The 24,790-nt window shown below is 43.8% G+C and overlaps 3 protein-coding genes across 5 annotated transcripts; all 3 read left to right on the forward strand.

Annotated features, from left to right (window-relative positions):
* The first annotated feature begins 35 nt into the window (after positions 1–35).
* Positions 36–11,212, forward strand: tnrc6bb.1 (trinucleotide repeat containing adaptor 6Bb.1). 2 transcript variants are annotated; one of them, XM_085934091.1, is made up of 21 exons: positions 36–332; positions 989–1,076; positions 1,148–1,169; positions 1,583–2,017; positions 2,151–4,787; positions 4,878–5,024; positions 5,124–5,308; positions 5,417–5,479; positions 5,566–5,715; positions 5,913–6,050; positions 6,182–6,364; positions 6,523–6,651; positions 6,727–6,922; positions 7,024–7,179; positions 7,416–7,490; positions 7,562–7,708; positions 7,991–8,083; positions 8,201–8,413; positions 8,515–8,585; positions 8,867–9,006; positions 9,251–11,212. In XM_085934091.1, exons 2-21 carry the CDS (start codon positions 1,020–1,022, stop codon positions 9,816–9,818), a joined length of 5,805 nt encoding a protein of 1,934 aa, XP_085790217.1. In that variant the 5' UTR covers positions 36–332; positions 989–1,019; the 3' UTR covers positions 9,819–11,212. The 2 variants fall into 2 exon arrangements, with proteins under 2 accessions (XP_085790217.1, XP_085790218.1); XM_085934092.1 differs by having other exon boundaries at positions 6,745–6,922.
* Positions 11,213–11,645: 433 nt separating this feature from the next.
* Positions 11,646–17,915, forward strand: LOC147044543 (casein kinase I). Its single transcript, XM_085934950.1, has 11 exons — positions 11,646–11,891; positions 14,289–14,379; positions 14,516–14,626; positions 15,084–15,232; positions 15,369–15,597; positions 15,957–16,127; positions 16,219–16,367; positions 16,446–16,641; positions 16,723–16,862; positions 16,946–17,016; positions 17,098–17,915. Exons 2-10 carry the CDS (start codon positions 14,304–14,306, stop codon positions 16,976–16,978), a joined length of 1,254 nt encoding a protein of 417 aa, XP_085791076.1. The 5' UTR covers positions 11,646–11,891; positions 14,289–14,303; the 3' UTR covers positions 16,979–17,016; positions 17,098–17,915.
* A 986-nt stretch (positions 17,916–18,901) lies between these two features.
* On the forward strand, positions 18,902–24,708 carry LOC147044544 (transmembrane protein 184B-like). 2 transcript variants are annotated; one of them, XM_085934948.1, is made up of 10 exons: positions 18,902–19,322; positions 19,912–20,145; positions 20,683–20,848; positions 21,297–21,387; positions 21,467–21,542; positions 21,621–21,712; positions 21,846–22,015; positions 22,076–22,270; positions 22,423–22,449; positions 22,851–24,708. In XM_085934948.1, exons 2-10 carry the CDS (start codon positions 19,912–19,914, stop codon positions 23,078–23,080), a joined length of 1,281 nt encoding a protein of 426 aa, XP_085791074.1. In that variant the 5' UTR covers positions 18,902–19,322; the 3' UTR covers positions 23,081–24,708. The 2 variants fall into 2 exon arrangements, with proteins under 2 accessions (XP_085791074.1, XP_085791075.1); XM_085934949.1 differs by lacking the exon at positions 22,423–22,449 and having other exon boundaries at positions 18,907–19,322.
* The last annotated feature ends 82 nt before the right edge of the window (positions 24,709–24,790 follow it).

Genomic DNA, 24,790 nt, shown 5'->3' on the forward strand with positions numbered 1-24,790 from the left:
TCAACAACCAGCCAGTGAAATGTTATGCTGCTTGGCTAAACCTTCACGGTCCACACAGAAGCAAAATGGCCGATAGTAAACTAACAGATCTAACAGCGTCTGTCACTCATCTGGTGGTTATTATGTGTGTTCTGTTTACAGCCTGAGAACTACAGTCGTGCAAAAGGATACTAGCCTTCCTACAATTCACGTTTTTGGTGATGTCATTTCTTATCCAACTTAGCCTTGAAAGCCTCGAAGAACTAGCTCGCTAAGCTAGCTTACCTAGCTAGCCCGTAGGTCTGCGAGCATATTTTGCACGGGACGCACTTTATTCCCATGTGATTCCCGAGGTAAGTCAGCTTTTTGCCTAATACAAATATATTTCTACATATTTTCTCGTTTTGTGTGGACATTGTTGGTTACGCAGGTCAAAGGTATTTTGGAGTATGCTTCGACTGCGTTGTAACGCGGTACCCGAGTGTATCATCAACAGTTATTAATAAGTGACATGTTGTAATATTGTCGATCAAATCTTTGGATGGAATTTTTGCTTGTATTTTGTGGCCGGACCGTGTATTATGTGTGTGAGGTCAAAATGGGTGCACAGTTTGAGTAACGGGTTTATTGACTTGACGTGCTGACTGGATCTGTCGGGCTTAGATGTGTCTGACGGTCATGACCCCCTTCATTGCCCCCCCGGGCTCTTCCTGTCAATGCGTGCAGGCAGCGAGCAGTGGTGGCCCCAAGTATCCAACGTTACATTGGATACGAACGTGTTTATAGCATGTGCTTATATATCTTTGTGTTTGTTCTAATGGACGTTGCAGGTTTGAATTTCCATTGCAGGATGCTTCATTGCATGTGTTTAGATCAGTGGTTCTTAAGGATTCCATTTTTAAGTTGAGAACAAAAGTTTCCTTGCAAGAGTTTTTTTTTTTTTTGCTTGATTATTCTTAGATAGTCAATTATTTATTTTGTGTGTATGTCTACTGTGGTCTCTTCACAGACAGGAGCGTCTGAAAAGGGAAGCGCAGTTAATGGAAGACAAGAAAAAGAAGAAAGACGACAAAAAGAAAAAGGAAACTTCTCCGAAGGTCAATAGTTTATCATTGCTCATCTTTTTGTTGTTTCTTTACCTTGAAGCATTTGCTCTTTTTTTCTGTAGGTCCCAGAACTGAACGTCAAAGGTAAATCAAATTCTCCCAAGTTTTTTTACTCTGTCATAATGCCTCCAATAGGTTTCATTTTGTTTCTGCAAATCTAATAATAATAATAATAATAAACATTGTATTAAATATGCTATTCATTCATCATTGCCACTCATGAGGGCTGGCAATTTGTCAGGATGATTTTGTTGTTGTATTCCAAACGTCCAGTTTTGCTAAATGTGCTATCTACATAAGAAACCGATTTTCCAATCTAGCGGCTGTATTCCAAACAACAACTTTGCAAGTTTATTACCTGTTGCGGAAAAGACAACATTGTTTTCAATAGAACAAGTTAGTCCGGTGGAAAGCAATCACAAAAGCCATCACGGTGAACATTGCCAAAAGCATTGTGCCCATTTATACTTGAGCCAAAGTACTCTTTATTGTTCCAGTGCCAGAATCAACCAAGCCCTCCTGTTCCCAGCAACCCACCAGCCCTGCCTCCGTCTCCCCCAGCCCTGGCCCTGTTGACCCCTCCCCACAAAGTTCTAGTGCCCCTGTGCTTTCTGCACCAGTTCCTCCTGGTGGCGGGAACAATGCAAAACAGCGGACTGCTTTGGCCAACGGACAGCCCTCCTCCTCCTCCTCTCTTTCTGCAAACCAAACTTCCCAGCAGCAGCGATACATGTCCCGAGAGGTTCCGCCGCGATTTCGCTGCCAGCAGGACCACAAAGTGCTACTGAAGAGAGGGCAGCCTCCTCTGTCCTCCATGCTGCTCGGAGGAGGTGGAGGCGATGAAAGCACTGCTGGGGTTGGCAGTGCCTGGGGTGCCGCATCACCTCTTTCCTCAAAAGAAGCGGATAACTCCAATGCAAATACAGATACAGGTAATCGAACAGGAATTCTGTCCCTTTAAAAAAAATAAAATAAAAAAAAAAGAAATCCCCAAAATAAACAGTATCAATAAAATAATTGATTAACCAACCAAATACTAACTTCTGCAAAACGTTTTGCTTCCAGATTTGGGTTCGTCTTCTCCTTCACCTACCAACACGACATCCTCCTCATGTGTCACTGCTCTGTCGTCATCTTCATCTTCTACCAATGCAATTTATGCAAATTCCACATGGGGGGCAGGGTCCTTCAGCCTGTCCTCCTCTCAGGGTTGTGACAAGATCATCGTGGATGGGACTGATCTGGACAGCTGGCCTAGCATCCAGGGCACAGCTAAATTAAGTTCTGAAGGATCTGGAGCAGGGGGGCAGGAGCAAGACGGCCCTGGTAACAGAAACAGTAGTGCCTCGTGTCATGAGAAGAACCTCCAGCAGATAGGAGGAGCGGTTGAAGGAAATGCAGGGAAAGTGGACAATCCCTCCCCACCTTTTTCTTCTCCTCTTTCCTCTTTTGCGTCACAAAATGAATGTGTTCAAACCGGCGGCGTCACGTGGAGCTCCTCCACTTCCGCCCGGGCGGAGGCAGGATTGGGATCAGCAGCATTTTATAATTCCAAAGTCTCCCATCTGCTTCCTGGACCTCAAGAGAGTCCCGCAGATGGCAACAGCAATCTCCCCGGTGCCATTTTAAACCCCAACGTGAACCCTTCTGCCTGGCCAACCCTCGTGCAGGGCAAGACTTCATCAACTTCAGCGACTTCTCCACATTTGTCTCCACTTCCCGTCAGCGTCACTTCACTCCCTCGCGACCACACAGAGACAGCAGAATTAGACACGAGTTCAGAACAACAACATCCCTCGGGAAACCCAGGTGAAGGAGCGCGGCGAGTTGGACCAGGGCCAAATGGAGAAGATGATGACAAAAGAGCGACTGAGTCTGATGCTGCAGAAGGGAGTGTGAATAAGTCTGGTCCTTTGTCTTCCTCCTCTGGTGTCTCGTCCTCTTTAAAATCTCTGACTGCAGTGACCTCTGCTCCAAGAACAGGTGCTTCACAGGAAGATCAATTGGGTGGTGGACAAACCGGGATCCATGAACAGGATACAAATTTAGGGGGATTGGGTAACCAGGGTGACAATACAGGGTGGGGAAGGAGCGATGTCGGCGCAAATATCGAAACGGTATCTCAGGGAGTGTGGAAAGACAGGAGCTCAGAAGTGGAGCGTGGAAACAAGGAGGAATGTAGAAGTTCAAATGACTTAGCAATAGCGAGTGCAACAGGAGCTTGTGGGAGCAGCAACATCAACAACACCAAGGCTGGAGCTTTGCCAGAATCGGAATCACCAAAGTTTGCAACCATGGAAAATGCTTGGGACAATCAAAAAGGGATAGAAAGTGTGGCACAACTGGTCACAAGGCCACAAGGCACTGGTAGTGAAGCTCCAGCTTCCTCTAGCGGAGATGGAGCAGAAACTGTTGGAGAAGAGAGCGGTAATGGGCCAAAAACGGACGGAGGACGTGCGCTGTCCAACCAGACCTCCGATACTGAAGTGGCCTTACTCGGCATGCTCAACCGATCTGATCTGGATCCCAGGGTTCTGTCCAACACGGGTTGGGGCCAGACCCAGATTCGTCAGAATGTGGCCTGGGATCTAAACACCACGAATGCAGTTGCAAATAAAACCGAAAAAAAGCTCTCATCTTCCACATTGTCATCTGGAACAATGCACACCAACAGTCGGAGTTCTGGGAACCTCTCCAGGGGAAATCCTGACAAAGAGTCTGTCGGCGGCCACGCTGATAGTGTCAACTGTGACCTTGCTCCTGTGAGGGACTCATGGGATGGTGGCGCTTCACAGGTTAACTGTGGTTCTCACATGTCTGATGAGATCATACAGAAGCCAAAAATACCAGATATGGACGGCAGTCCAGGAAACGCCGCTATAGGTTGGGGTGATCCTCCACCTGAAAACCAGGGCAAAGGATGGGGTGAAGAACACCACTGGGGGGACCATAGAGGAGCAAATTGGAGGGACAAAGGAGAACAGAGCAGCCGGTGGCCTGTAGGCCCAGAAGATAAAGGGCCAGGGGGGTGGAAGGGAACTGAAAGAGGCAAAGGAGCTGGTTGGGGTGACTGGGGTCAAAGTGAGTCCAAACCTGGAGGTGGCTGGGGAGATGGACGAATCAGAGGTGTAAGCAGCTCTGATGAGGGATCCTCTTGGAGTAACCCGGATGAAAATGCATCTCAGCGGGGAGGATGGGGAGGGGGAGATGTGGTGAAAGCCTCGCACGACTGGGGGGGTTCCAAACACCACGCGGCGGCACCGTCACCAAACAACCAAGGAGCCGCAATCAAAAGCCCAAATCAGCAGCACCAATCACAGGGACACCACCCACCAGGAGGAAGTCTACAAGGAGGTTGGGACAACCGACAGAATGTGGCAAGTGTGGCTGGGGGTCCACCATCCAAGAATCAGAACCAAAGTTCGGGCTGGATATCTGGTCCGATTCCTCAAATTTCTGGAGATGACGCTGTGGAACCCAGCGGCTGGGATGAGCCCTCGCCTCAGTCCATGAGTCACAAAATGGAAATTGATGACGGGACTTCAGCCTGGGGAGATCCCACCATCTACAGTGGCAAAAATGTCAACTTGTGGGACAGAAATCGAGGCTCGTCTAGCGAAAGCCACAGTCAGCAGGCGTCGGCGATGCCGCCGCCCAGACGACAGCAGGGCTTGCAAAACAACTCCTCAAACGTTGCCGTCGGTAAGCATTACAATTGCGTTCCACCCTCTGAATATTTACATTTTTGGATGTCTTGACTTCAATTAGTTTTGAATTTTCACAAATCTGCAGGTCCAGGAATGTGGGGAGGGGGCGCACAATCTCTTGTCAATGGCTCAGGTGCTTGGAACCAGACTTCAGATTCAACGACAAGATGGGGCGACTCGGATGATCCTAAAATCTCCAGCTGGGGCAACCTGTCGCCTAACCCTGGTCAAAGTAAGCAAAAGATGATCATTCCTTGTCGTCAGTCTTTGAACACAATCTTGTTTTATCGCTAAATTAAATGTATGAACTGTTCATTTTGTTTGATTGAAGGTACCAAGCCGATGGAGGCCTGGGGCGCAAAGGGAGAGAGCTCAGTAGCAGCCTCCCGTCATCCGAGCTGGGAAGAGGAAGATGACAGCGGCGTAGGGATGTGGAATAGCGCCGGCTCCCAAGGAAGTAGTTCCTCCTTTAACGCTGGAGGCTGGAGTCATGGCGGAAGAAGAGGCAACGTGAAGGTTAGTCAAATTTGAGCTTGCAAGTAGATGCTTTTTCTTAATATTAGATTAGATTCAAATATTGATGTTGTATTATATGACTATCAATGTTTGAATTTCTTCCCAAAGGGTGGAAGTGGAGACAGCTGGCTAAATCCAATATCACGGCAGTTTTCCAACATGGGTCCTCTGGTAAGATTATTTTTTTGCAAAAAAATGCCCCAAAAAAAAAATGTCATCAAAGCATTGATCACCACCGTGTCATTGTTCATTCTTAGAGTGAAGACCCTGGCATAGATAAGAAGATGGAAGGAGACAAGAGAGGGATGACTGACTACAACGGGGACATCCGGAGAGGAGGAAGAAGCGGAGGAGGTTATCGCACGTCCAATTCCAAAGACATGGGTCCTGTCGACTATGGTGAAAAAGTACGAATACTTTGTTTCATATAGAGGCAAAAATTTCACATCAGGTCATCGGCAAGGTTCGACGTTAACGACGTCTTCGGGTCACCACGTCTTGGTCCTTTCATGAGATGATGTGATCATTCTTTGTGGTGTAAGATTCAAAAATAATGAAATGAAAGCATCACCATCGTTATTAATATACGGTTTTGATTCTATAGATGGGTAGCCACGGAATGTATGTTGGCAGCGGTGGAACGATGCATCAGACCCGAGGGATACACCAACCTAGCTTGCATCCTATGACCCCATCTGCAGGGCTTCGAGCTCAAGTGCCTCATCCATTCCTGTCTGCTCAGGTCCGGCATGTCTGGTCTTGTTAGTTATGAGTGAAGGAATCATGGAAGATCTTTCAATTCAATTTGGGGAGGAGGAAAAAAAACAACTTGGTGTTTTCTCACACTCTTGTTGCCTTTCCTGTGATCCGCAGGTGCCGGGTTCTGTGCTGAAGCAGATGCCGTCTCCTGGTGCCAGTGTGGTCGGTGGAGTGGGAGGTGTCGGTTCTGTCGGTGGAGCTGGGGGTGTTGCTGGAGGAGTGTTCCCTCCTCAGCTTTCCCCACAACAATTAGCTATGCTTAGCAACATCTACCCCCACGTGCAGCAGTTCCATCTGGTACATGAGTACATTTTAAATTTAACTCAGATTTTTTTTTTTTTATGCCAACGGGTGGGAACGATGGATGCTGTTTGTTTTCTTCTCTGAATTGATGACTTCTCACAGAAGCTAGAAGCCTCCATCTACTCTCAATTAATCTGCTTGAAAATTCACAGGCTTGTCAGCTCTTGCTACAACAACAACAGCAGCAGCAGCAACAACAACAGCAGCAGCAGCAGCTTCTGCAAAACCAGCGAAAGTTCCCTCAGCCGCAGCCGCTCAGACAGCAGCCAGATCCACAGCAGGTAAATTATTTGAGGCCATTTACCTCTTGCCTACTAACTGCAGGAACGATCACTTTTTTTTTTTTTATCATCCAGCATTTCTCTGATTCTCAGCTTGCAAGGATCGTGGCAATTCTCCAGCAACAACGACATCAACACGGTGGAGTAGCGGCGGGGAGCTCCAAATCATCCCCCTCTCACCTCGGAGGAAGTCTTTCGAAACAGCCCATGGTTGACTCGTATCCACCTCCCGGATCAGACCCGCATTCCAAAATGCAAGGGATGTACTCTGGTGAGTGCGACACGCAATTGAATAGATGTGGATCAATTCTTGCTAGTTTTCTTATTAGGTAAATATGTTGCTAAATATATCTTTTTTTTTTTTTTTTCCAGGATTTCCACCAGGTGGTAACCTGTCCGGATTGGAACTTGGCAGTCCCATGATCGGGGGGATAAAGGACATTGGAGGGCAGCAGTCACGCTTCAAATGGATGATGGAAGGACATTCCCCAGCTCCATCTCCCCCTGACTCAACACTTCTGAAAAATGGTAGGTCAACAGATGGTTTGTCACTGAATTTTTACCACCTCAATCTGGTTTTAACTCATCCTCATTGACAGTGTATTTTAATGAACCATATTGAATGAAAAATGTTTTTTTGAATCAAAATGCTATCGAGACACATTCGTCTTTATTTCTTGAACACGGGGATTTTTGAACTCTTGCACGAAAGGAGGCTCACCTTATTTCCAGTAAGAGACTCTTTTTGGCTTTTCTCTCTCAAGGCTCCTCAGAAAACTGGCAGCGTACCCCCGGGAGTAAAATGGGGAACAAGCCTTCCACATCCAGTTGGCCACCAGGTGAGTAAGTTTTAGATGGATAAAACGAGTGGCAACACTCATGAATAAATCTCCTTTTTCTTCCATGACAGAGTTCCAGCCGGGTGTCCCCTGGAACGGAATGCAAAATAGCGGAGACTCTGATTCGGACCCCTACATGACCTCCAGTAGTGTTCTCGGCTCCCCAGGACCCCCAACCCTCACCGATTCTGATCATCAGTTATTGCGAGATAACATAGGTATGCCGAGAAACGATTAGAGCAAAGCGACACGTGCATACTGAAAGGAGAGTGTAGATTACAAGGTCTTAAAATGACAATCTTCCTTAAGTCTGGTTGGAAAGTTTTATCCTTCCCTAAAGTGCCCTAATAAGACGCTTTACACTAAAATCCACCATTCTCTCCGGAGAATGAGCGAGAGTTGAGTCGAGCGAGGCCTGCTGTCGCTTTTCACCTTTGGCCATCATAACTGCAACACATCAATCCAGATATGCTCTCTGATTTTTTTTTTTTTTCGAACAGGGCCGAATCCTGCCCTCAACACCTCACTGCCTTCACATGGTGCCTGGCCCTACAGTGCCTCAGATAATCCGCTCAGTAAAGCACACAGTACAGGTAAATCCCGACTGAATATTTGTTCATACATTTTGTTTTTGCTTATTGGTCTTAAGGTTACGCAATACAAATGAAAGATTGACATCATATTTTCCACACCACCGCTTTTCTTTGCAGGAAAGTACTCCGAATACAAGTCCAGTTGGCCCCCCGATCCCATCGGACAAAGTAAGTGGTGGAAGGCCAATCGCAACAGCTCGCAGCTGCCACGCCCCCCTCCCGGCTTAACCAATCAGAAGCAAGGAACGCCCTCTCCTTGGGGAAGTGTAGGCCCACGGATAGCCCGGGGCTGGGGTGGGGGTGTTAAGCAAGACTCAAGATTTGGGCCAGGTACTGTAATTTGACTCGGGCCTGGAAGCTAAGATAAATTTGTTATTCAGATGTGTCGTATTCACATATTTGCCCTTTTTTTTTTTTTTTTTTTAATGTAGGCACAGCTTGGAGTGATGGTGTGGCATCAAGAGGCAGTTCCTGGTTGCTGTTGAGCAATCTGACACCACAAGTAAGGGAGACAAGACAATTTCATTCCAAAGACTAAAATGATAAATCCTTGTTGAGTCAGAACATGTTAAATCCCTGAGTCTTTCATTCATCTCCATTCTCAAACAAGAGCAGACAGCTCCTTGGATTGTGAAGTTGGACTATTTAATCATTGTGCATTTCACAATTGATATTCCCACGTCACCACCCATATCGTTATGATTATGATCATCTTTGCGCACATACCTCAATCAGGTTTACAGACTTCACTCATATTCTTTTTTTTTTTTCTTCCCCCTGTAGATTGATGGCTCCACGCTTAAGACGATCTGCATGCAGCATGGTCCCCTTCTGACCTTTCACCTTGGCCTTACCCAGGGCAACGCTCTCATTCGCTACAGCAGCCGTCATGAGGCAGCCAAGGCCCAGGGTGCACTACACATGTAGGTTGATCCAACACTAATGCATCCCCCAAAATATTTTTGTCTAGAACTAAATATACACTCATTGAGAATTTGCTGCTCGCAGTAGCCAACAGCAGAATATTTTGGAAAAAAAAAAATCCTGTTAGAAGCATGACTGTGGTAAATGAGTCATAATTGTGTAAAATGGGGCATCATTTAAAGGTCTTGTCATTCAGAAAAGGATTCCGCTTGGTTAAACGACTCGCAACTCCTTTCTTTCTAGGTGCGTACTGGGCAACACCACAATCCTGGCAGAGTTCCTGAGTGAGGAAGAAGTTGCTCACTATTTTGCACATTGCCAGGCGGCGGGCGCCGATGTGACTGGCACAGGAGGGGCAGCGTCTGCCGGTACGCAGGCTTCACCCGGAACCAGCACCGCAGTGACCCAAAGCGAGGGCAGCTCTCCAAGAAGCGACGGGGTAGTAGCGAGCGGCATCTCAGGTGGAGACAGAAGCGGCGGCGGGGTGGATAGCGGTGCCGTAGGTCCGAGTTGCGTATTGTCCCCGAGTTCTGGTTGGCAGGGTCTCGACGGTACAAGTAGCTGTTCGGAAACCTCGACCCAAGGACCCGGGTTGGGGATTTTTTCCCAGTGGAGCGCCAACGGAGCAGGAGGGGTGGGAAGTGTCGGTGGAGCAGAATCCGGGAGGTCCGGACTTTGGGGCGGCATGGCTGCGGGATACCATGGCGGGAGTCTGTGGGGGGCACCGCAAATGGAGGAGAGGCACCAAATGGACAGTCCCGCTGCTTTGCTGCCAGACGATTTGCTGGGCGGTGGAGCCGATTCAATCTGAAGAGCCGTCGTAGGTTTGGACACACTGATTCTGCATACACTGGGATAACGTGATGTATTTACGATAGCACATCAACACATTTACAGATATGCATATATTAATGTTCCACACATGTGCATATACATTGTTTGCATATCAATGTGCTCACGCATTAAAGAAGAAATGTGAGACATGCTTACACACATTCTTGTGGCCAGACTTAAGCTATTATATATATATATATATATATAAATAAACGCAGGGACTGTTAGTTGTATACAGCCTTTTTTTTCCACAGATGAAGATTTCAACTGCTTAGACTTGAAAACTGAATACGAATGGTAAGTCTGAAAGACTCGACTGTATTTGTGCTTAGTAAATGGAAGACTTTTTGAACAAATTGACATTCATACACCAAAATTCAGATGCACCTTTTTAGAAAGAAGGGCACCGTACACAGCATTACCTTTTCATTGTATAAGAAAACTTCAAACTGATGTGAGAAGTGCAATTTGTTTTCACACATCTGGGGGAAAGGAAAAAAAAAAAGAAAAAAAAAGACACAAATTCAAACACATGCAATCAGCAGAACTGCATCTTACTGCGTATGTCTAGTTTGTTTCTATTTTTCCAGTTTATAGTAAGGCTTTAATTTTTGGAATTGTGAAAATATTGACAAAATGTTTTTGTTTTTCAAAATGCGGACCTCCTACTGTTTCACCTTGCGCACTCTTGTTATTATCTCTTGAATATGTTGGTTACTGTTGCAGTGATAAATGTTCAATTGAGGCTTTGTTGCATTTCTCCATGTGTGGATACAGTATCTGCCACACTATGGACACGTGTGAGTGGGACTGAGACCAAGTATGTGGATTAAACCACCACTGTTAATTTGTGAGTGTGAGTGTGTGTGTGTGTGTGTGTGTGTGCATGTTACTGCCTGTCAGAAATGCAGGCAAGGCTGCTTACTATACAGAAGGTCTATACAAATTGTTTTGTGTGTTCGTTGTACTGCTGACTGTGTTAAGAATATTGGCACTAATGCTTTTTTTTTTTTTTTTCACTTATTAGAAGTGGTTTTTAGTGGAGTTCCATTTTTCTTGTCCAAACTGCAATAATTCAAGATAAAACGTTTAAATGAGACAAACAGGTCAAGGCATATAAAATATGGGGGGGAAATATAAAATGGAAATGCCAAATCTTATCAAACTGTGCGGAGGGAGTGGGACGGGTGGGTTGGGTTGTTTACAAATGCAGAGTTACCATATGTTTGTAATGTTCTGATGATGTGTATTTGTTTTAAATTAAGACAGGCTTTAACACTCCTGTTCAGTGTTTTTGTTTCGAGATTTTACAAAGGAAAACATATTTAAACTAATGAGAACAATATTAATAAAGTATTGGCTTGTTTTAAATGTGGATTGTAAATTCAATTCTTGTTTTTTTTTTTATTCATATGAGATAAAAACCTGCCTTTTATGTGTATATATATTGACCTTGCAAAATACACCACAATGACTCTGACGTTAATTCATTGATTAAGCACTATGATCCTTTCCAAAAGCAATCCTATTTAACAACCTGCGTCACCCGACCGTAAACTACTTAATCGAATAAAATATGAACACCCTTAACTACCTGCTTTGAATCATTTATGCACACTATAATTTCTTAATACAGACAATTATACCTAGGGAGAAATTCGTCAAGACTACGATGACGATCGAGTGAAAAACTAGTAGTTGTGCATCAATTCGTGTATAAAGGGGTCAAATATGTGCGTTGTTCCTTAAAAACCCGTGCCTTGACGTCGGGAGGATGACATCATCAACGCTTAAGTAACGGGGAGGCGGGAGGGCACATTCGTGCAGGGAGGACGGACGGACGGACGGCCGCTCGCTCGCTCGCTCGTGTGCCACTGGAGCTTCTCGGGGACTATCAACAGGGAGTGCAACCGACGACAGAGCCGTGAGCTGGGGGGAATGAGAGCCGCTAGAATCCGCTCCAATCCTCCTCGACCAAGGCCCCTACCCGCCTGACAGTTACCTGGACACGATCTTTAGAAAACCAGCTTTCAGACCAATCTAATATCGGGTAAGTGGAGGCTTCCAGAACCGGAGAAACTAGGGGGGAAAAGGGGCCCGATTTGGCCGAATCAGAGTCTACTATTGACGGCTTAGCAGCATAGGGGGGGGGCACGTCTATCAACATAAACCAGTCTGACGGAGGAATGGGTGCGGTTTAGATGTAAAATACGAAAAGTGGAGATAATTACTTGACGTTTAAAGTGTAACGCTGATGTTAATGTGATGGTGCAATTGTTACGTATCAAGGTTTTTAGCTAACCCACCACTAAGTAACGCTAGCTTACTTCTCCTAGCTTACGGTGGATTTGACATCTATTGTTCGTTATTAAAAGTCATTTTCAAGCATCTATATACATTTTTCTACATGTTTGCTTTACACCTGGAGCAAGCTGTTGTGATATGTCACAAAATGTAATGATGCATAAAAATCCAGTCATCAAATCGTGAACATAGCTGAGTAACTAACTCTTGGCTAGCGTTTAGCAACTTGACATGTCGTGTTGTATTTTATAGATCTATGACAAATAATTGATTGTCGAGTTTGTAATCGAAGTTGTTGTTGGAATGACAGCTGAGTGAGAGGCGTTGCAGTACAGGTTTTCCTTCATGATTGTGAAATCCTTTAGGGCTGTGACACTTGATTTCCCCCCCTCTCTCCCTCTCTCTCTCTCTCTCTCTCTCTCTCTCTCTCTCTCTCTCTCTCTCTCATTCGTTTCTTTTTTTGGTAAAGCTTTTCTACTTAAAGATCACCAGACAAACCACTAGAACCTCCTGGTGATTTTGCTTTTGAGACTATCGAGTTTGCAGGAACTGCCTCAACTAGATTGGCCTGTAAATAGGAACTAAAATGTAACCTGGAGATTGTCCTGTTGTTCAATAGCTGATGATCAATAAGGAGTCCATGACCCCCCCCCCCCCTTAAAAAAAAGATAATACAGAGAAATCTGAAATAAAAAAAATTAAAAAAAGTTCCGTCTGGTGCAACTTACCGAACCTCGCATATCACTAATACAGGGGTGGGAGGACTAAAGGGCCACATGACTCACCGTAAAATTCCATTTTTTTTTATTAAGTATCCATTTAGCCACACAACTTTTAACAATTGAATGTTCTTATGTAATGTTCAAAGTTTGGTCCATCATTGCATCATTTTTTTTAAACAAATATTAATATCATATTGCCCACTGAGGATTTAATAATAACCACAATGGACCCTGTTAAGAAACCTGTTCCACGACTTGTCAAATAACATCTGCAGTGTGAATTGTCCTTAAAACTAGAAATATCAATGTTGCATCACTGGGATTATTAATGCCCTATTATTATTATTTTTTTTATAATTAAGTAATAAACTAGAGCTGATCTCAAGTGAGCTGTACAAAAGTGTGTATCACTGATCCTCTACCACATAACTAAATGATTATTGTTTCACTTTGTGTAAAATGTTCCTTGCTATCTTACTGCACGCACACCACCAGACGCTCTTGAAACCCAATCCTTTATGAACCGGAATCCATCATCTCAACAAAGGCAGGTTGGATTTCGGGGGGGGTGGGGGTCTTTTGTGGCCTCCATTTTTAAATGTCGCATGCTAGGTTGTGATGGTCATCATAGGTGAGACTCAAACGATGCCTCTGCTGGTTACAAACCTCCCACACCATTTTTCATCTTGAAGATGATCTGTCAAAGCGTATAAATGATGATTCCGCGAACCAAATCAGTTTCACGGCCTTGCTCATTTGTCAATAGGTGATTGTAAAGTCCAGAGGCTGACTGGAAGTGTATTTTTGAATGTGCTGCAGTGGCAAATTTGGAACAAGTCAACACACTCGACCACTTTCTATATACGGCACGGGGGGGGGTTGTTTCCTTCACGTCGCCAAGGTGTGTTGTGCAGAAGCAGATCTCTTATGGAAGTCACAGTGGCTGCAAAATGTGGCCTGGTTCTGAAAAAGTTCTGCAAAAAAAAAAAAAAAAGATGATCTATCTCTAGCGTCGCATGCAGGGCCACATTTTTTCTTCCGTGCCAAGTTTTCATTCTGTTGCCCCCCCTCCACCCCCCAACTTCTCTTCCAATTGGCAACTGCAAATTCTGCCGAGCCCACGTTTTGTTGTTTCTTTTTTCCCCCCCGCCCTTGTTTTTGCTGATCTCACTGCCTGCCCCCCAACCCCGCCCAGCTTCCCCCAACAAATCTATTCGTGCAGGACTGGAGGGCAGACAGCTGTTTGCTGATCTACTCATCCGGCTCAGCTCTCGTACTAACTCTGCTCGTATTGATGCGTTCCACTCGTTCACTTGTTTCCACGACTTTGTTGCATAGCGCCATTCGGGTTACTTATTAAAATTTGGATAACCGAAATAAACGTTGTTGTGTTTTTTTTTGTTTTTTTTTTTAAATCACAGTGACTGCTTGCAATCATGGAGCTCAGAGTGGGGAACAAATATCGGCTCGGGCGGAAAATAGGTAGCGGTTCCTTTGGCGACATTTACCTTGGTAAGTAGAAAAGGATGTTTTTTTTTTTGTTTGTTTTTGGTTTTTTTCCATGTATTGATTCACGTTCTAAATGTCCAGCGATCGTTTGTTTTCCTACGTGGTTGTAGCTAACGTTGACTTATTTGGATCCCTTCAGGTGCCAACATTGCCACTGGTGAGGAGGTAGCCATCAAACTTGAATGTGTGAAGACCAAACATCCACAGTTGCACATTGAGAGCAAGTTCTACAAGATGATGCAAGGAGGAGGTACAAACCAAACACACCTTTTTTTTTTTTTTTTTTTTTTTTCTAGCTGTCACCAGATTCCCATTTCTAAGCAAGCTTATGTTAACCTAAAACCAGTCAAAGTAATTTGCATGGTCATGAATTTACTTGAGCGTGCCTCACTATTATAGTAAAGCTATATTAAGAAAGATTATCACAGATGGAGAACAGCGTTTTATTTTTGAGAGCCGGAATTGTTTCCACTCTGCAACTGAGCTCTGCTGTCGTTCAGCGACTTTCAGTCACCACAAATAGTGTTCCATGAAATCTCTTGTTTACTTGACAATAGCATCTAGTTGTTTTTCATATTTTTGGGGGGACGGTTACTACTAAATGTGGCCAGAAGTATAATTTTAAACCACCACTGTTGGCACTTAAATGTCAATTTGTAATGTGTTGGAACCGATTCATGCTAACAATGCGTGTTTGTTCATTCTAGTGGGAATTCCATCGATAAAGTGGTGTGGTGCAGAGGGAGACTACAATGTGATGGTGATGGAGCTTCTCGGTCCCAGTCTTGAAGATCTTTTCAACTTCTGCTCCCGAAAGTTCAGCCTAAAGACCGTCCTGCTTTTGGCAGACCAAATGGTAGGACTAAAAAAAACAAAAGTTTGTTGTTAGGAGCTCATCTGTGTTATTAGAGAGGCATGTTTTGCTTTAAAAAAAAAAATCCAATCATGTTTCCCCCCCCCCCCTGTATTATCCTTCTCTCGCCCATCTTTAGATAAGCCGCATCGAGTATATCCACTCCAAGAATTTCATTCACCGAGATGTAAAACCAGACAACTTCTTGATGGGGCTTGGCAAGAAGGGAAATCTTGTGTACATCATCGACTTTGGTCTGGCCAAAAAGTACCGAGATGCCCGCACGCACCAGCACATCCCCTACAGGGAGAACAAGAACCTGACGGGCACAGCACGCTATGCGTCTATCAACACGCATCTTGGAATCGGTAAGCAGCGCATCAACCCGATTTGTTACTTTGACGTTTGAAATTGCAAAACTAAGGGAAATGACATTGCAAAGCTTCACAGGATGAAATTTCAAATGAAAAATATCCATTTCATAACTGGTCGCTCTTTGTTAACATATCTTTGCCTCCATTTAAGAACGAATCGGCTCAGATTTTCTACACGGAGCAGACTGAATGCTCCTTCAGTCTTGTTGTTTACACGCATTCTTCTCAATTTATTAAAGATTGTGACATCTGGCTCTTAACGCAATTTAGCGCCGAATCTGACCTGTTACTAGTGGACGAAAACATTTCTTAGTGGAGCTCATAAGTCTTTCAAACTTTTTTTTTTTTTGCAGAGCAATCCAGACGCGATGACTTGGAGTCTCTCGGTTACGTCCTCATGTATTTCAACCTGGGGTCTTTGCCCTGGCAAGGCCTGAAGGCTGCTACCAAGAGACAGAAGTATGAACGAATCAGTGAGAAGAAAATGTCAACGCCGATCGAAGTTCTTTGCAAAGGATACCCTTGTAAGTGACAATTTTTTTTTCTTCCCGATCATTTTACATTGAACAAAAAGAACCATAGCATATATCAGTTTTATTTTTGTTCTCTTAACAGCGGAGTTCTCCACATACCTGAATTTTTGCCGATCGCTCCGATTTGATGACAAGCCAGATTACTCCTACCTACGACAGCTCTTCAGAAATCTCTTCCACCGGCAGGGCTTTTCCTACGATTATGTCTTTGACTGGAATATGCTCAAGTTTGTAAGTTGAGCACTTGGATGTTTTTAGTTACCAAAAAAAATAAATTCTTCAAAACGTGTGTCTGGTCTTGCCTTTCAGGGGGCCACCCGGACGACTGAAGACGGAGACCGGGAGAGGAGGACCGGCGACGAGAGGGACGATCGTATCGGCGTCGCTCCCAGGGGCTCTGCGGCACGAGGTCTCCCCCCCGGTCCTAACCCCGGACCCGCTAACCGGGTCAGAAACGGACCAGACCAGGCCATCTCCAACCCTGCATCACGTGTCCAACAGTCCGGTGAGTTGGACCTTGAATTACCAAGGTCTCCAACGGATGTTTCCAAGCAAACGGCTTGCGTGAAACAATACTTCATTTCAGGAAACACATCACCTCGTGCCATTTCTCGCGCAGAGAGGGAAAGGAAGGTGAGCATGCGGCTCCACCGGGGGGCTCCGGCTAATGTGTCGTCCTCTGACCTTACAGCCCGTCACGACCAATCCAGGATTTCCACGTCACAGGTGAGAAGATACAGTACTCGAAACACACTGGTGCAATTCTGCGACTGTATTTCTCTTGAGTCAAATGTTTCCTCTCTGCACAGGTGAGCGTGCCATTTGAGCACATGGGCAAATAAAATCTCCTCGGCGCTCTGCATGAACATGAAAGTGACAGGTGAGTTCTTCTTGATGACTTTCTGTGATGATCGAAGAAGCGCATTATTTAAGACGTGTGACAAATTGTTTGATGTCGCAGGGCTACTTTTTGTTGCTCTGCTCCTTTCCTGCATTTTTACTCCAACTAATGAAAAGATTGATGCCAATGGACACATGGATCTTTTGGGGGAAAACTACAGCAAATTCCAACAGGATCCAGGGAAGTACTTTTTATAGTAGCCAGCATCCAGTCTTTTACAAAACCTCGGCGGAACCCTGGCTCATCATCATGCCGATGCAAAAGTTGACAGTGCTACTTCATGGTTGCTTGTGATTGCCCCCCCCACACACACACACACACAATTCCCCCAACAAGCTTTCTGTCTGTCGAATGAGAGGAACTTTTGAAAACAGAAGTAAAAGGATGACGGGCATTAGCATGTTTTGTTGTAAAAGTCAACTCCCTGTTTTTTTTTTAGATTTAGTCTTAGTGGAGATTTAGCCCTTCTTTGGGGGAATGGTTGAAAAGGGAAGTCAGGGATGGTAAGCTTAAGAATGACAGAAGAAGTTTTCAGTCTTGTTTCAGCTCCGATTTCCGTTTCCTGTGAGTTGCTTGCTCGTCCTAGATCTCATCTGTGATAAGTTATTGGCCCTCGAATAGCAAACCATTCAAATGATCCAGTATCGATTTCTTTCTTGTCACTTGTGTACTCTATTCTCTTAAATGCAAGTTATATGTCACCATAGTTGTTGGGGGGGAAAAAAAAAAAAAAAAAAAAATACTCCAAAGGCATCCTCAAGAAACGACCAGATACCGTTGCATCCTGTTGTAACCAACAAATATGGCTGCAATTTTTATGATAATTTTTACTGTTCAATGTTTTTATTTTTATTTTTACCTTCAGACAAAATAGGGGAGTTGGCAGACCCCATTAGGGATTATTTGGGTAGGGGCGGGCATCCATTTTTTTATGTTTACATCACTGTAAATATTTTTTTTTTTACATTTTGATGTAAAAGCCAAAATGTGTTTTCTGTTTTAAGATGTAAAGTAGAGAAATGCAAATTAATGGGATGAGTTAAAACGTTTTGGTATTTAAAGTACTACATTTTGGACATCAATGTTGCCCTGCCAGCTGGGTCACGGATGTGTAATGTGTGCGTGTTTTAACGTTTTTGCTTGTGAGAGTTCGACTGACAGTGTGATCCCCCAATAAGAGTTCAAGGGTCATTTTGTGTCTTTTGGGTTGGTTTCCTTTTACCTATTTATGTTCAACTGTTCTTTTTTTTAAAAAAAATTATCTTTCAGTTTGTCAGCGGAAGTCACTTGTGCCATGTTTGTCTTGGTTTCTCTTTTTCTTCCCTTTCAAATGCTGTCAGATCACCTTTGAAAATACAGGGCTTTGTATAATTCCCCCTGCAGATTAAGTCCAGTGTTTTTTTTTTCTGTTTTTTTTCTTGAGTTTTTAAACCTCTGCAATTTTGATGATGTCATTAAGATGAAAGTAACTGACTTCATTGCAGGGATGTGTAAATAGCTTGGTACTGTGTGTAATTTACTTTTGTACAGGGCGCCATGACCCAGTGGCAGTGTAACTGTTGTATATGTGTGCGTGTGTTGGGGGGGGGGGTGTTAAGAAATAGGTTAAAGTGACAAACTTTCACTTTATGTATTGTGTACTGATATCTTGTACAGTTCTTTAACACTTTATTTACAACAGTATTTGTGTATATTTTATGAAGTAATAAAACCGAATCTCACAAACATGTAGACTTTATTAAATCATCTCTTATGAGCAATCAGTAAATTGAATGTCATCCACTAGAATGAAGTTAATATAATTATTATTATTTTTAAATAATTGCAATTATTACGTGGCACAGTGGCAAAAACAAAAACACTGCGCATGCGCCAGAATCTGATGTTTGCTTGGCAGCTACTGTTGGTGATGAACGAACGGCACAGGAATATTTGTCTTCGAAAGGAAATTACAAGATAGTTGTCGTTACATGTTGACGTTTATTCTCAGTATAGCGTTTGTCACAACCTCGTGGTGTTTCTCTTCCTCTAATTTTACATATAAAACAAGCTAATACAAGACTCGAAAGGCAAGCTAACGCGAGCTAACACCCTCCCCTTGCTAGCTGTTGCAAAGCAGCAAATGTATTTGTTTTAGAGCAGCAGTGCAAAGGTTAAATTCGCAAGTCGACGGAATGCCACCGTCTCGCTGGTTATGCCCAAGAAGTGCGTAATCGACTCGAGACATGAGCTAATTTGATGTTTGGAGACAAAGTGGTTTCGCTGACCAGACAACTGCAGAGGAGGTAAGTACTAAACGCATCTCATGGTAAAAATGTATACTTGATATCATTTGTTGTTAAAACGGGCTGAACATGCAGACACTAACCACATCAGCATTTGATGGAGGAAAAAAAAAACGGAGTCGTGAATTCACGACTGCAATAACAGATAGTCACAATGTTTTTCTCTAGTAATATTGCTTAACAAATATTCAAAAACTCCTTAGGTCCAAATGACATCTTTTCCAACATGACTAATTTGTAACGCAATTAAAATAGCAAGTATGATTCTGAAGTGTTACATATGCAATTTTAGTCATCCTTGTTCATCTTCATGTATGCCAACCTTAGCTAGTGCTGAGAGGAGGAGCATTTTTCTCAGTCACTGATTAGATCATTGTTTTCCTTGAATTATACTGATGTAGATGAAGGTGGAGCAATTTGTGTCTATAATTCAGAATAAGTGAAAACAAAAAGTGAAAGCGATAACATCAGTCAGTACTAATACTGTCCATCATTGCTGTCCCACATGGAAAGATTTTTGAAGATGTCATCATGGCGCCCTTGATTGTCTTGCCTAAAATATCCCTTTCTACCTCCTTCTTTCAAATAGATGAGTCAGCTTTGGAGGCGAGACATACCTTTGTCAGAGAGGCTGGCGAATGATTCTCCAGCAGGCCTTGCACCTAGGGCTCCTGCCACCATGCCCCCACAGAGCTCGAACTCCTCCTGGGTACCAGAAACCCCAGTGGTCACCCCGGAGCAGCCCTTTTTTCTCATGACTTCTACCGCCCAAACAATTTCAGGTTTTTTTGTTTGGACAGCACTTCTGATCACCTGTCATCAGGTAAAGACACTTCTTCACTGCAAGTGTAGTATTGATCGGACAAGCGATCACAATAATTTCATCTGATAAAAGTTTGCTAGCTTAATGCTAACAAATTATGTGAATCCATCAATAGATGAATACAAAGCAGCCAGCTAGCGTCCCGTTGTCGTTGAGTAGGTGCATCTGCAAGCCCAAAGAAGGCTCCTCGAGCTTTCAGTGTAGTGTTACTGTGGTCAATTTGTCAGTTTTTTGTAACCAAAGGTGTGCGTCTGTTTACCGTCTAGGAAAGTCGATACCTGTGTTATTGTTCATTTAGAGACTGATGGCATAAAAATCAGCTCAGGTCTTCCTGCTTTCTGTCCATTTGAATAGAAGTGATGAAAGCCAAACTCAGAGCACACAACTTTCACATCAACATGGCTCCATTATTCAACTTAAGCAAATATTTGCCGTTGTCATGTCGCGGTGACCCCTGTGACCACTTCAATTACCTACCTGCAAATGTGGAATTGCATAAATTGAACCTGGTAACGTTTACTTGTTTTGTCCCCGCAGATTTACATGCACCTACGCTACTACAGCTCTCCAAATGAGCAGAGGCATATAGTGAGGATTCTCTTCATTGTCCCCATCTACGCCTTTGACTCCTGGCTCAGCCTTCTGTTCTTCACCAACGAGGAGTACTACGTCTACTTTGACACGGTTAGAGACTGCTACGAAGGTGAGCCGACGCAAGACTGCGCCTTGAGCTGATAAACAAGATTCATTCGGCTATCCGAGCGGATAATATGATGTCGTACTCGCCGATAGTCGCCACGGAGATAAGTGAATGGTGTCCATCCGAGAAAGTGTAAATGGTGCTTTCCCGGTGATAAATAGCGTTTACTGCACAGTCCATTTGCAAAAGGTTTTACGGCTATGGCCTGTTGAAGATTACAGGAAAGGGCTAACCTGTTTCCTAGCAACCGCACAAAACTCGGTATATCCACTAATATCTACTTTCTCAGGAGTTTGTATGCATACTTGCCGAATTTGAGTGAAGTTCTTACGCAACTTGGCGGTTATGTCATGCCTCGTTGTTTTCAGCTCCAATTAAGTGGTCATGGTGTGGAATCTCTGCTCGTGAAGTCGTAAAAATTCCCTGCGATTTTTTATTTTTTTTTGTACAGCCTTCGTCATCTATAACTTCCTCAGTCTGTGTTATGAATATCTGGGAGGCGAGAGTGCTATCATGGCTGAAATCAGAGGGAAACCCATCGAGTAAGTCTCATTAAGAATGTGCAGGCAGATGTGTTTCCAGCCATGTTTGATCTGTGCAACCCTGACCTTCACGTCACAGGTCAAGTTGCGTGTATGGGACCTGCTGTCTGTGGGGTAAGACCTACTCCATCGGCTTCCTCAGGTTCTGCAAACAGGTACAAATTAGTCTCACTCTCCATTCTTTCCAAGGACTCTGCCTAGACTTTGACTTTCTCTCGCTTCCCCGCCCCCAGGCCACTCTGCAGTTCTGTGTGGTCAAACCACTAATGGCCATCATCACTGTCATTCTTCAGGCCTTTGGAAAATACAAAGATGGCGATTTCAAGTATGTTTACCGACAGTCATTCGTAGCTAATAGTGGTTATGACCCATGTTTTTATAAATTGGTCTCATTTGATCGGCTTTACCGTGCAGCGAAATGGTTTCTTTTTATTTTTGTGTGTGTGCTTTTCTTCCAGCGTGGCAAGTGGCTACTTGTACGTGACCATCATCTACAACATCTCAGTCAGCCTCTCCCTATATGCACTCTTCCTCTTCTACTTTGCCACAAGAGAGCTACTTGTCCCCTACAGCCCCGTGCTCAAGTTCTTCATGGTCAAGTCTGTCATCTTTCTGTCCTTCTGGCAAGGTAAGACGGCAACTGAACCAGCACTTAGGTCGTATTCTGAACCGTCTCCGTTCAATTCAGGAATGCTGCTGGCCATCCTTGAGAAGTGTGGCGCCATTCCTCAGATAAACTCCGCTGACTTCTCTGTGGGGGAGGGAACTGTTGCTGCTGGTTACCAGAACTTCCTCATCTGCATTGAAATGTTCTTCGCTGCCGTTGCACTTCGTCACGCCTTCACTTACAAGGTCTATATGGACAAAAGACTGGATTCATATGGTAAGTTGATTTTGTGTATCGAAGTTCATCCTTCCTTCCACTGTGAGTCTACTTTACTTTTGTCTCGCTCTAATTTCCTCTTCTGTCTCCCCCTTGCTGTTTCTGATTTCAATATTTCACCTTTTTCCTTCCTCGCTATGCTGCATTTAAAGGCTCCTTTCCAAACTATGGACAATACGGTAGGTGTGACCTTGGCTTTGTTTCCATCACCTATGTTTGTCCGTCCAATGTCAGGCCACATGGTGACAACCGGTTGTTAGGCAGCACACAAATAAAGGGATCTCTGTCCTGCTAACAGCTTTTGCATGCTTGTGCGACATTCATTTTTGTCACACACGCACGTGCGCTTTAATTGTTGCTCGCCCACAATGTGATCGGCGAAATACCATAAACCAAACAAGGTGAGCGCCTCCATTTTGGTTTTACTTTCATTGTCTCTTTAACTACGACATAGGTCCATGCTCAACTGCTATTAGAGTATTGATCCAGTCATATAGATTCAATGTGTCGTCCACATTCCGAATGATCTGTCTTGATAGGAGATCAGTCAAATCGATATTTGATCTTTTCTCCCCTCCAGGCCGCTGCGCACCAATGAAGAGTATCTCCAGCAGCCTGAAGGAGACCATGAATCCGGGCGACATGGTGCAAGACGCCATCCATAACTTCTCGCCGGCTTATCAGCAGTACACCCAGCAGTCCACACTGGAGCGAGGTGGAGGCCCAGCTCTCTCTCGCAGCCACAGTAACGTCAGCACCAGAGGGGACAACGAGAAGACCCTGCTGCTCAGCTCCGACGATGAGTTCTGAGACTCAATCAGGTCCTCTGGAGTTTCTCCCTTTACTCTTGTAGCTCTTATTTCAGAAGCCATGGCAGACAACTCAAAGGTTAGCATTGTTTAGCTGAGATATAAATGTGGTTTATGAAATAGCGAGCGCACGGAGAGGATTGAGAATATTATATAGAGAGATTTGGAGTTATATCTAAAATATGTTTGTTAGACTTTTATGCCAATGTCATAGAGGCCATTAGAGGCCGGAATCTGGATTCGCAAGTTGTGTTTGAGTTGCTATGTGGCTACATACATATAGCATATCCCTGATACTGCACTTTAAACCCCACAGATAAAGCGAAATAACAGCTACTGAGCTGGAGCTACAAAAGTGCCATCATTTTCTGACTTGTCGTTTTGTCATATTGAATCTCGATTTGAACTTGTGCCGGAAAACCTTGCCAAATAGTGAGACGAGGAAAATGTGCTCCAAATAATAATAATAATGATTAACACTGACAGCTTTTGTTTTTCTTTCAAGTGGGTCAAGGCTTTATGTTTATTTATGAAAATGATCCCACATAAGCCATTAGTTATTTTATATTCCAGGAATGGAATCTTGTGACGTGACTGAATCTGATGGCCTGCTAATATTTGTGACTCACCCAGGGATGTGATTTAGGAGAGATTTTAGTGAGCCAGGAAGACTGACAGAAGGACAACGCCCACGCAGATTACTGAATATGCAGCACGGCCCAGATGTGGTGTGCACTGGATTGTAATCCCACAATTAAGGTCATTGCATGTATTGCAGCTCCAACCAGCCTTGGCCCCAACCTTTTAAAGCAACATTGAGTCAATAGGTCGGTTTTAACACACACATAGACAAGGACATTAAAAAGTGGAATCACTTGTTTCTAGAATGGAATTCTTGCTTTTATGATGAAAAAAGGGAAATGGATGAGCCTCAAATTAGGAAGCAGTCGGAATTAACCCATATTAGCACATTTATTATTTCAAGACAGAAGCATTGAGTATATTTTTGTCAATAAGATGCTTTTAAATTTGTGTTTTTTGCTGCAGCCAGTACACGTTTGTGGTTGTGATGGTAAATGTTTGATGGTGGAGTAAACCCCCCCAATGTTGCCTCTAAATAAGGGTTGTGTGTTGTGGCAAATGCAAAACAGTGTATCGAATTTAGGGAAAGTAAGAAGATCCAAAGTGATCTAAGTGTGCATCCAAATTCAAAACTAATACTGAGGCCATGATCAGTGGATGCAAAAAGCTGTGACGACTATCCCAGTTGCATTTCAATGCCATATCTAAAATGATTAATACATAATTAATCCAGACTTTGAGTGAATGTTGGGGATCTTAAATCATTTTCATACACTGTTAAGATCCCATATTTGAATTGGCTGTATCACATTAGGACACATTCCAGAAAGAAAAGAATGTTGTGAATACGAGTCGAAGCACTGACAAAACATTTCATGATGACTTAAATTGCTTTATATAGTGCTATGTTTTACTATTTTAATTTTTTATACATTCCTGTTGTCTTTCTGTTGTATACATTTGATCTGTATATTCTTGGTGATACGTATGTACTTTTACGCTGTTGGATTTTGTTAGTGTTAAAGGGAAATAAAGATTTAGACAAAATCTGTAGTTAATCGCTTTGAGACACCCATTGTTTTCGGATTAAGGTGTTAAAAATGTGGCGCAAACAATAACAGAATTACGA

Source organism: Syngnathus leptorhynchus, chromosome 16, assembly GCF_054491065.1.
Source record: "Syngnathus leptorhynchus isolate UIUO chromosome 16, UIUO_Slep, whole genome shotgun sequence".
Taxonomy (NCBI): domain Eukaryota; kingdom Metazoa; phylum Chordata; class Actinopteri; order Syngnathiformes; family Syngnathidae; genus Syngnathus; species Syngnathus leptorhynchus.

Excerpts from the sequence above, each read along its gene's own strand:
- tnrc6bb.1 (XM_085934091.1), top strand. The coding sequence starts at position 1,020 with ATGGAAGACAAGAAAAAGAAGAAAGACGACAAAAAGAAAAAGGAAACT. Across the intron at positions 1,170-1,582 it reads CCCAGAACTGAACGTCAAAG|TGCCAGAATCAACCAAGCCC; the intron begins GTAAATCAAATT and ends TTATTGTTCCAG. Across the intron at positions 5,025-5,123 it reads GTCGCCTAACCCTGGTCAAA|GTACCAAGCCGATGGAGGCC; the intron begins GTAAGCAAAAGA and ends GTTTGATTGAAG.
- LOC147044543 (XM_085934950.1), top strand. The coding sequence starts at position 14,304 with ATGGAGCTCAGAGTGGGGAACAAATATCGGCTCGGGCGGAAAATAGGT. Across the intron at positions 16,128-16,218 it reads TCTTTGCAAAGGATACCCTT|CGGAGTTCTCCACATACCTG; the intron begins GTAAGTGACAAT and ends TTCTCTTAACAG. Across the intron at positions 16,368-16,445 it reads ACTGGAATATGCTCAAGTTT|GGGGCCACCCGGACGACTGA; the intron begins GTAAGTTGAGCA and ends CTTGCCTTTCAG.
- LOC147044544 (XM_085934948.1), top strand. The coding sequence starts at position 19,912 with ATGAGTCAGCTTTGGAGGCGAGACATACCTTTGTCAGAGAGGCTGGCG. Across the intron at positions 22,016-22,075 it reads CTTTCTGTCCTTCTGGCAAG|GAATGCTGCTGGCCATCCTT; the intron begins GTAAGACGGCAA and ends CGTTCAATTCAG. Across the intron at positions 22,450-22,850 it reads TCCAAACTATGGACAATACG|GCCGCTGCGCACCAATGAAG; the intron begins GTAGGTGTGACC and ends TCTCCCCTCCAG.